The sequence below is a fragment of the Diospyros lotus genome, chromosome 6 (genome assembly GCF_014633365.1).
Source record: "Diospyros lotus cultivar Yz01 chromosome 6, ASM1463336v1, whole genome shotgun sequence".
Lineage (NCBI taxonomy): Eukaryota > Viridiplantae > Streptophyta > Magnoliopsida > Ericales > Ebenaceae > Diospyros > Diospyros lotus.
The window spans coordinates 10,469,798-10,481,829 of record NC_068343.1 but is presented as its reverse complement, the minus strand read 5'-3'; the positions used below and the strand labels follow the sequence as shown (position 1 = coordinate 10,481,829).

At 37.1% G+C, this 12,032-nt stretch overlaps 1 protein-coding gene across 1 annotated transcript; it reads left to right on the top strand.

Moving 5' to 3' along the window:
- The first annotated feature begins 2,488 nt into the window (after positions 1–2,488).
- Positions 2,489–4,862, top strand: LOC127803207 (protein SHI RELATED SEQUENCE 1-like). The gene is made up of 2 exons (XM_052339285.1): positions 2,489–3,916; positions 4,273–4,862. Exons 1-2 carry the CDS (start codon positions 3,265–3,267, stop codon positions 4,644–4,646), a joined length of 1,026 nt encoding a protein of 341 aa, XP_052195245.1. The 5' UTR covers positions 2,489–3,264; the 3' UTR covers positions 4,647–4,862.
- The last annotated feature ends 7,170 nt before the right edge of the window (positions 4,863–12,032 follow it).

Sequence of the window (12,032 nt, the reverse complement as noted above, 5' to 3'; positions counted from 1 at the left end):
TGGTATTGATGCAATAGTATATGGAGGCAAGTGTGACCTCGACGTAAGGTGAATATCCTATGCGATCGATCATAGTTGGTTTGTGATTGGTAAAACCCCTAGTCAGGGTGAGCACGATCGTGAATGAGTTTTCTATACTAGTAAGAGTTCTGATGTGTAATCTTGATCAAACCATACTAGATATTGCCACAGTTATCGAGTCTTGTGAATTTGATTAGTTCATGGTTCTTACTTAATCAAGATGTTATTCAATGGAATGATTAAAGTACACAGTAATTGAATACTCGACTAAGCTCACACAAAGTTATGACTTCATTGCTGATAGGATTATTTTGAAATAATGCTAGTTGTCACTCAGAACCTTTTAGGATGCTTTAAGGAGATGGATAGATCCTCATTCTAGATTGAATTGTTTGGTTTGCGTCAAAGTGGGTGGCGTGTCTCGATTGCTACTAAACTGTGAAAAGCTCACACACAAATCTAGGCATGGTATTGAATTAGTGATACATTGTTGTAATGAGTTCTTAATCATCATTAAAGAGCTAATGATATGAAGTGTGTTGTTAAGAGTTAATGGAAGATCTTAGTTCCATTAAAAGTTAATAGCATGTCTTGATAAAATTAATCGAAAGTTAAAATAGAAGAAGTAAAACAGTCGACCGATTTGGTTAAATGACTAACATTGTCGATTGATTTTGTTAAACGATCAACTGTTTCAATGAGTGGGATTTCTCTTGCGTGCTATTTCTTCGTCTCTTTCAATCCAACACTTGCATTTAATGCTCTTATTGGGCATTAAATGAATAGAGAATGTTTTGGAGATAGAAGAGATGGAAATACACATATATCTTATCTTGCTTGCCAAGTTTTGATCGTTCAAAAAGAAAGAAGATAATCGTAAGTAGTCCAATATACTTACTATCAGCTGCAATTTCTTATTCTTCTAGTTCTTTGGATGTATAGTTTGTTATCTTCCTTTCTTTTTTGCTCATATTCTCTTGTTCTCTCTTGTCATTTGATAATGAGACTATCTGTTTTACTCGTTAAAGACCCAAACACAACTTTGCATCACCTCCATTGAAACTTGTCTAGCATATAAGCTTAACGCAAGGTTTCAATAGTTGCTTGGAGCGTGGACCGACTTGGTCTCTTACATTAGTGAGGCTGGACTAGTCATCTAAAAAGCAAGACACAGGATCTGTTGGAGGTTGTTTGTGATTGCTCGTGAAGGGAAGTTCGTGGGAACACAATCGGGGGGTCGAAGGGGTTCAAGTCAAGTGGCGCAACGAAAGCAACTACATAATCGATTTCATCTTCATCCACTAAGGTATACCATTCTTACCTTTTATGGATGGATATGGTTTTATATTGTATATGATTGTTATAAATCAAGTATTGTAAGGTATTTTTGTTCCGTCTCTACTTCCTATCTTATTGCATTTTGAAAGCCCATTAAACCCTTTCATGATACATTACGTGTTGGCGTTTTCTTTCATTTCTTAGTTGCATGAATGCAATGGGCCTTGTTTGAATAAGTTGTGTAATGCTATTTGTGCATGTCACACTTCCTAGATGCTCCATACAACCTTGTAAATAAGAAAACTTCTAGATTATACAAATAAATGTTTCAAATAAAATTATTATTTATTAAAATGATGATAGTGCCCTAATAAGCATTCTCAAAAAATCCATAGATGTGACATATCGAACTAAGTTGGTAATTAGTTAAAAGTATGCCTTTAATATTCTCTTATCACAATAAAAAATTGCCCACAAACCCTTGGGAAGTATAAAAATTTTAGAGTATAAAGAGAGAAAATAGTAAGTAGATTCACAACTATTCATCATGTCAAATTTTTTTTTTTGTGTGAAATATTTAACATTTTATCACTCTTCAAAGACACTTAATAACTATAATAATTGAGTTAAGAGTTCGATCTGCTTATAAAATTAATCATTTGTAAATTAAGACTAACATCGTGTAGAGGTTGATCATATTGTGCATCGCGGTGATTAGTGTATTAATATTACGTGTCAATTTCTCGTGTACTTATTTGTATAAATGATACAAAAAATTTGACTTAGCACTTTAATTAAAATAATTGTATATTATTAAGAATTTATGGGCCACATTATTGTGGTGAATAGTTTATGAAAAATATCAACAAAAAAAAAAAAAAATAGCAATAGGTCTGAAAGAGAATTGTGCCTCTACTTTTATTTTAAACCTCAGCACCTTATATAACCTAATTACAGGTTGATGGGGATAAAATTAGAGACGAAATTTAAAATAAAACTCTCATGAATTATAATTAGTTTTCTTTTTTTTTTTATTTGAAAAAAGAAAGGTGATAAAAGGGAAGCAGGTTCTCTCTGCTCTGGTGCAAAAAGGACGAAGGAAAAGCTGGTGCTTTGACACGTGGCGGTTAAACAACCGTTGGATAAACTGTCACTAGCTGATGAATTGAGAGAGAGAGAGAGATATTATTATGAAGAAGAAGAAGAGGCAAGGGATTAACGGGGTACAGAGACTGAGGTTTTCTCCTACACAACGAAGTCACTTGCAATTTTACAAAGAAAGCACCCATCCATCGGCGAAAGAGAGAGAAATCTCTCTCTTGGTGAAAGAAAGAGAAGTACAGAGAGAGAGAGAGAGGGGTCAGAGATGGAAGAGAGGGCCAGTTGGAAAACTTAAATTGCAGAGAGCAGCAGCAGCAGCAGCAGCAGAGAGAGAGAGAGAGAAAGACGTCTGGTTTCGAGCCATGGCGGCGTGGCAGAGCTGTAATTCCATGTCTTTAATTCTCACAACACAGCCAAGGAATTGAAGGAGCTGCTGTGCAGCCTCGATTAACTCTGTCCCAAAAATCTCCGACGTGTTTGTCCAAGATTCAAAAAAGCTGCGATCTCCACAATAACTACGACAACAATTTAGCAACGCAAAGAATTTGAGAAAGTGAGAAGACTTCTGAGCTCAGACCCACCCAAAAGGAAAGAGTGAAATTCAACAGAAAAAGCAAAAGAGAGAAAAGATTGATTAAATCCCTAGATCGACTTCTCTCTTCTTTCCTAACCAAAGCCCAATTCTTTGTCTTTGCCCACATCCCAACGACAACCGAACAACAAATTAAACACACACAAAAAAAGGAAAACCCGCAAAAGTTGAAGAAGAAGAACCCGCTGCGGCTTCCAATCCAGGCAGTTCGTTGCTTTGGCTATGGATTGTCTGTCACAATTGAGGTCCCGGATTGGCTTAAAGCTCCAACAATGGCTGGCTTCTTCTCATTAGGCGGCGGCGGAAGAGGAACGTCGAGCAGCAACCAAGAGCAAAGCGGCAGCGGCGGCGGCAACAACACCAACCCTCCTCCACCGCCCTCCGAAATCAGTCCAGAGAGCTGGTTCCTCTACCGGAATGAAGACATCTCCTTCAAGGGTTTCGAGCTCTGGCAGCCACCGCCACCCCAGCCGCCGCAACATCAACACCCCGACCACCTCCAGCGCCACCACGCATTCCAGTACCTCTACTCCTCCGCCGCAGGCCTAGCCGTCGGGCCCAGCCGGACCTCCCTCAACATCTCCGACGATTCGTCGAGATCCGCCCTTCTCGCCGTGAGCGGCGGCGGCGGAGGAGGCGGCATCAGCTGTCAGGACTGTGGAAACCAAGCCAAGAAAGATTGCTCTCATATGCGGTGTAGAACTTGCTGCAAGAGCCGAGGGTTTCAGTGCCAAACCCATGTCAAAAGCACTTGGGTTCCCGCCTCTAAAAGGCGCGAGAGACAACAGCAACTCGCCGCTTTGCAACAGCAACAACAACAGCAACAGCTCGAGCTTCATAATAGAGAGAATCCCAAACGGCAGAGAGAGAATAATCCAAGCGCTTCCTCTCTCGCCTGCTCTCTTTTGCCCTCCAACTCGTCAGGTACAGTTGCGTTTTTCCTATATATTCTGAACCACACAGTCACAAAGATTCATCCGGATTGTTTATAGAAACAATTCTGGAGAAATCCAAGACAGATTGATTGCGTGTGAATGTGATATATATAATCGAAGTGTACAGTAAAACCCACCGGCTTTTTTCTCCGTTTCTTGTCAAAACACTGTGTTTTAGGATTGCTGACGGGTGGATCAACAGAGCAACTGACCCCTCTTTTTCTTTTTCCGGTTCTTTTTTGTTTCTCTCTCTGTCTAATTCTATATAACATTCGCGCTAGTTTATATATCGGAAACAATGCTTAGGATTGTGTAATCTAGTAACGTTTTGAATGTTGTTATTAGGGTTGGAGGTGGGGAATTTCCCGCCGAAGGTGAACACTCAGGCTGTTTTTCGTTGCGTTCGGGTAAGATCGATCGACGATGCCGAGGACCAGTACGCGTACCAGACGGCTGTGAACATCGGCGGCCACGTATTCGAGGGAATTCTTATGGATCAAGGGCCGGAAAGTCAGTATATGGGCGGGGAGAGTTCTTCGGGGACTGCCGGTGGACTTAATCTCATTACGGCGGCCACCTCCGCTGAAACCACTGCCGTCGGGGCTACTGCGGCGGTGGGTTCGTCGACGGCGGCGTTTCTTGATCCTTCTTCTCTTTATCAACCTCCCCTTAACTCTTTCATGCCCGGTACGCCATTCTTCCCACACCAAAGATCTTAAAACACCCGAAAGTTCAGTATATGTTTTGACGATGCTGTTCTTCTAGTGCGTTTTAACAACAATTGAAGTAGAAAGAAAACAAGCGGAGGAGAATTGATGATATGAAAATTAATATGATGTTCGTTTTTCGTTTCGTTTCGTTTCGTTCCGTTTCTCTCATTGCAAAAAGATAAACCATTCTTATATATTCTCCTTGAAATATAAAGTTGCTGTTGGCAGTACTGTGATCTGAGCGTGAAAGCGTGAAGTCTCTCTTTTGTTTCCATTTGTCGTTTGTGTTTCCGTGAAATTTCTTTTCTTGGTGTTGAATATCATTGGCTTTCTGGTTAGTTTTTGTGCATTGAAGCTGCTTTTTCCCCGTTTGCCCGTATGTTTGCCGGCTTCAAATGGGTTTTGCTTCTTTGGTTGGACAATCTGCTTCTCAAAGCATCTTTTTGTGTGGGTATGGCTTCCAGCCATGCACACACACACACACACACACACACACACACACGCATATAGACATTCATTCATCCCTGAAAGCTGGAATCCAGACTGTCTCTCTCTCTCTCTATATATATATATAATATGTATATATATACATATAGTAATGCAAATTATATATATGTATACTGTTATACATCACGCGCAGTTAGTTTTTATTCATGGATGTGACATGCATGAAAAGGGGAGGAAATGTTGGCTATCATATGCCATTGTAAGCTTAATGCAGCTGCAATTATAATGGAGTGATGGTAGAAAAGTGATAATTGCATGCATTATTAATATGCATTGCAATGCATGTAGGTGCTTGTCATTTGGTATGGATTTAGGACCTGTGCATACAACAGAAAGGTTGACTGACAAGTTTTCCTTAGTTTACAAATTGTCTGACGCATAACATGTAGCTCTGATATCTATTTAGTAATTAGTATATAATATACCGTAATGGATTTCTCATTTCCCGATGACTCCATGATAACGGGCTTCTTATTTGTAGTTTGCTTACATACAGTAATGGGAATAGGACCTCTGATTTCTGTATTTTTTTGGGGTATAATATTAGGTCCTCCTCTATTGAATTAAGCAGGTTATTATGGCTTTGACGCACGAATATTTACAGAAGTATGGTAAAGAAAGTCGCAGTATTTCGGGTCGAATCATTTTGAAAAAATTCGCTGTTATATATATGCATGTATAACTTTTGTAGCGTTTTCTCTGTAAAGAATATATGAGAAAATATTTTCTATTGTTAAATGTTTAGGTTTGGAGGGCAATTTTGTGTGTTCTAGAGAGAGAGAGAGAGAGGGAATCTAATTATGCTTAACAATGGGAAACAGTGTGGAAAGATGAAATTATGTAGCAGATTTGAGACTTTTTCATTTATTAAGCACTAGAATAAATCTCTTATCCCCTGTGCTTGCAGAAAGATATATTCTAGTCTTTATTTGCATCCTGAAAAGAGAGAAATATGAAATGTATGTTTACTTGCTAACAGGAGAAGAAAATAGAAAATATATTGATGTTGTAGTTTATCCTATTTTAGGTAATTAATACATTTAGAATCAGCACAACAGAACCCCCATGAACCTCGACTAGGATGGATTTCTGTTTGTATTGCTTGGGGAATTCTTAAATTCGGAAACTCCACCATATAGCTTATCAGGCATCATGAATAGCTGCAGGCTTGCAACCACTGTTTAATTGTGTATTCTCCCCCATTGGGCAAGCATGCCAACTTAAGAACTTGAGGTTTATTCAGAAAATTACTTCATAATGACTAAGATTTTTCCTTTTCCTGGCTAGAACCAGGGATCTTACGTGTTACGAATTAGTTGCCGCTTATTCTTGATTTCTAATTTAGACATGTACTTCAACTGATTGATAATCTGAAATTAGTTAGGTTAATTGCACCCTACTAGCTAATAGTTTCCTAGCTAGATTGAGATATAATTTGCTAAAATTAGTCTTTGTTGTGTTGTCGCCAATGTTGCTACTAAGGATAGGTTTGCTGACTGATATATACAAAAGTATATATACAGTTAAACTTAGTAGGATGTTTATCTAGAATATATAGGCAGCAGGACATGAAGGAATTATTTAAGGTTTACTTGTGCAATTTTAATCCCTTTGGTATCATTTTCGAAAGAAAATGAGGGAGAACATAAGGATTTGAGTTTTATGACTTGGTGACTGTATGTTGAGTAACAATGTACTTGTATGAACCTTGTATTAAAGAACATATATATATAAAGTCATATTAAATGGCTGCAAACATATAACTAACTCGACTAAAGTTCTACATAATAACTGAAAATAAAGAAAAACAAAAGTGTGCTGATCATTCCCTAGCTATACTTTTTACCCTGGATGGGGAGATCTCTACAAGTTTAGTAAATGTATAACAAAAAAATTACTCTCGGAAATTTATTGGATACTATCTTGCTAGGTTTCTAGGGTTTTCATTGATCTATTTCCAGAACTCAGTTTTTGTTATTTTTGGCACTAGAATATATTTTAAATAAACTAATTTTCTTGTTCCATGGGACTTGGCCATCTATGTAACTTTATAATTAATTACTCCCCATCTTACACTGTAGCTTTTAATTTGTATTGGTACGTGGTTGTGTGCACTCTATGCTTTTTCTTGCAAAACCATATGGGCTCTATCCTAATGAGTGGATAGCTGTTCGTAAAAAAAATCCCTTAAGAGAATTCCAAAGCGCGGGTGCAAAACTCATAGTAGACAGATTGAAAAATGTGAACTATCTGCATATATGATTACTTACTGATTTAGGCAATGCAACTTAAATCAGTTGCAGTGCCTAGACTCTAGGGGACAAGGGCCCGAAGCCAAACAAGAATTTAAGTTGTGGTTGCACAAGTACAGGCCTAGGGATTCGGTTGCCGATATCACTCTCCTGGATTTTATTACAAAACAAGGATTCATATAATATATAGCCCATAATATATACTAAACCTTGTTAATGTCTTCTGTGCTAAATTAGAGTTTGGAGTGAGAGAAGCCAGTAAACCGGTCAGCTGAAGCCAGTAAGGCAGTAAACATCTATAGTACATATATAAACCCTGTTTTGCCTATGCTCCTGTTAACAAGCTTCATATGCATTGAGAACATGGATATAATTTGTTTGCCTAGAACCTTATAACTGTTTGGGGTTATTTATTACTTCAATGAAGCCAAATGCTTGTTGAGTCATGTTGGTTGGTGTGTCTGTTCTTGTAATTACCTGACCTAGCCAAAAAAAAACCCTTAGTTTGATCAGCAGCATGCACTGCTCTCGTTTATCGACTTTGCAATGACTCGGGCTTCTTTGCATGCGTTTCGAACACTTCTTTTGTGGTGGTTTGCTCTCACATTTTTGGATGGCAACAAGGCCAGCTATTGAGGTGGAAATTATTGGCTACTTTTAATTTCTTCCTTCTAGGTAGCAGCCCCAGAAAGTAGAGACATAGCTTTGAATCTAATATTATATATATATATATGTATGTGCAAGTTAATTTCTTTGGCGTGTCCTTGGGGTTTTCCTGTTATTTGGGTGTTGGACTCGCTTAAATAAATCTTGAATGGAACGGAAGCAAATTAAGCTGTTCCCAATTCAGCCTACAAAGTTGAAAACAACATTAATTGCAAAATATACGAGGTTGGTTTTGTGCGATGGTTTTCTTTGTTTCTTTCTCTCTCTCTTTCTGTCACAACATGTGGAGCCTAAAAGTGGAGTGAAGTGAAGACATATCTCATCACGGGGGCAGAATTTAATTTTGTCTTTGGCCTTTCCCAATCATAATACCATTTTGACATTATTGCATGCATTAGTCCACACTGACGCTGGGAACCTCACGTTTCCACGCTTCGACACTGTTTTCGCTTTCCTCGAGCTACAAAAAGAGCCGTTTTCTGTTCGCTGCCACCTGTATTCTGTTCTGTGTGTCCGTCCATGCACCCACACACACGCATATATATATATATATAGTACAAATAAAATAGATATAGAAATTAAGAGAATATATACATATATATTCATGACCTTTGAATGATGCATCTTTGCCCTATCTGATTAACTCATTGGACTGAAAAAACTAAATAAAAGAATTAAAAAAAGCATATAGTAATGCCCATAATTATAAAAATCTTATTGTGGCTTATAGGGATTGTAACATGGTTTCTGTAAAACATTTATGTTTCCTATAAGGAGAAGGCTACTTGCATGGCCACATGTGATTTAATCTAATGCCTTTTTCATCCCATGGGGAAGTAGGTATATCGTTAGCTGGCAACAATTGTAGAGATGAATGATTACTTTATTTCTTAGCTACTGCGTTCACACACATTACTTTGTCCTACAATAATCAAATGATTATAGCTATATTATCAAAATGAGCCCTATATAAAAGGTGTCATACCACATAATAAGTTTCTTATTTTTGTGAGTTTGGAGAGCATTGGATTTTATATTTAGTATTGTTACCTTTTTGCAAGGGAAATAATAATATTATCGCCCGATACCATATTTCCATAAAATTTCAGTTATAATATCAAGAGTCTTTTTTTTAAATGAATTATTTTTCTTTAACTCGAGTTCAATTACAAAATAACCAATTACAATTGTATACACTGCATGAGAGAGAGAGAGAGAGAGAGAGAGAGAGAGGGGGGGGGGGGGGGGGGGGGAGTACGTACTTTTTGAAATGTTTTGAGGATATGCACAGAGATTTGCTTGCTAGCTATATTTTTTGAAGGCAATGCATACGACTGGTTCCAAATTAAAAGACTGAAATTAGGGTTCATCAGAAGCCGAAGCCTAAGCTAGCAAGTAGCAACGAGAGATGAGTGTGGGTTGGAAGAGTAGTAGCTAGTACGTAGGGTGAGCCCAAAAACGTGAGAATCTGCTGCCAATCGAAGAAAACAGACGAGGGCTTTTGGAAGTATTATGATCATAGTGGTCCCTAATTTCAACACTTGGCTTTGCTCTCTCTCTCTCTCTCTCTCTCTCATGGAAGTAACAATCTTGCGGGTTGCAGATATGCAGCAAAGCCCGGCTGCTGCTCTTATACGAGTGAGTGCGTGTGTATATATGGGCGTTAGCAGAAATTATTAGTTTTTGCTGTTACAGTACTACAGACATAGCAACTGGGAGCTTCGATTCAGACAGCTCATTTGGGTCCTTTCCATTAAAGGATTTCGATCCATGCAGATGCGATCTGGTCGTGCTAGCTAGCTGTTGGTAACCCTTCACACAAAACACACCAATCCCCATTTAACAAGACATGCAGTGTACTACAATATCTAATGTAGTGGAAAAATGCTATTTGTATCTTTTGGGCTATATTTTGGATTACATAATATATGTAAAATGACAAAAATATCTTTAATCTAAAGTGGTGAACCGTAAGGGATATTCTTGTCATTTTATATGTATTGTGTAGTTTAAGATGTAATTTTTAATATACCAATAGCATGATCCAATGTAGTGTATCTTGTGTCAGGTTAATAATTCGATCATGCATGCGACCATTGAAATTGTTTCTTTGTCACTAGTGCTGACATTTTCTTGAATACGTACAACTCAATCTAAAGATGCAAAAAACCAGTTACGAGGGTACTGATGACCTAAATATCGGCAAGCCCATTGGAACTGTAAGGACCATGGACAAGAGTCCACGAGGAAAACTATTATGAATAGTTTGGTCTATCAGTTAAGAGGTTATGATTTCTAAAATAATAACTTAATTGGCAAAAAAAAAAAAAAAAGGAAGAAACGCTGAGACCACATAAATGGGAATGGAAAGACGAATCACTTATTAGGAGCAGGGGCAAGGGTCTTAAAACATGGGCAAAAAATGGAGTATGGGCTATAAAAAGGAAAGACGTATAGTTGGAGAAGGTTAAAAGTTCTTCCATGGGAGCGGGCCGGTAAATGAGTACTCTAGGGGTGGGCAAGATTTTGAATAGAATCATGCTAGATGTATAACCCTTTTGTACATCTTAAACTATATAAAGGAATATTATGACCAAAATATCCCGCGCCTCACGCGTCTCTATACATATTATGAGAGACTTTTTTGTCATTGGTACACCTTTATGTAGCCCAAAATATACACAAATGTGTACCAATAACATTTTCCTTTAGAATAAGGGGCCGGAGATCCATCTTGAACAAATTAATTAAGCCCAAACCATGCATGGTGCATGGTTAATTAATTAGGATTCTCTCTCTCTCTATCTCTATCTTTTGCTAGATTTTGCCCCCATTAGTTATGAAGACTCATTTTCTCTCTCCCTTTCTTTCTCTCCCTCTTTATGTTGTGGGTTTGTCAAGACAAACCTAAAAATCTGGGGTGGTTTGGCAAACCCATTTCGGGATTCCGTCTAAACTCAGAATGCGATAATGAGAAGAATTATGCTAGATGTACATCACTTTTGTACATCTTGGGCTATATCATGGGGTATTATGATGAAAATATCCCTCGTCTTACATGCACCTCACACGTTTCTGTGCACCTCATGAGAGATTTTTTTGCCATTGATACACCTTTATGTAGCCCAAAGTGTACACAAAGGTATACCAATAGTATTTTTTTAGTGAGAATTACCTGCTGTAATTTTTTTTCATTTTTTTATAATTATATTAAAAGAATTAGGAGAAGGGCATTTTAAAAATTTGTAAAGAGTTATGTAGTCTTTATTAACAATAAGGGGGAAAGTAATTCATGATATAAAATTCACTTGAGGTGTGTAACAATTCTATGAATACAAAATTAGTCAATATAATTTAAGTAAATTTCAAAAATAATATGTGAAAGTTTACCATTTTAATAATATATAGAGCCATGATGTACCTAAATATAAGAGATAGTTGCATTTAAATGTAATCATGGTTTGATTTTATTGTTATTTTTAGTTTTTAGTTTTATTTTTCATTTTATTTTAATAGAAAACAAAAACAAAATTTCTATACATTGTTTTGTTTGGTTAAATTACAAAAAAAAAAAAAAATACTAAACTTGTTTGCTATAATTTTAGAACAAATTTTTAATTTTTGCAATTCTATAATTAAACTTTTAAATTTGTTACAATCATGGAATATCGTTAGAACCCTTAAATTCTACTATGAAAGAAAACAAACTAAGCATGGAATGGACGGTGATATCTATGTTGCATGAAAACGGAAACGAGAAACGTTTTCGATAAAAAATGGAAACGTGAAAACAGACATTCTTTTAAAAAAAATAGGCATAAACAGAGTCTGAAACAGGAATAGGAAACGTTTTCGAAACGAGGAAAACGACTCATATGAGATGTTTCCGTACAACATAGGGTGATATTACTTGCTTTTAAGTTTTATATGTTTTTTCCTTCAATCATGTTTGTGTTTTTTATAAGATGAA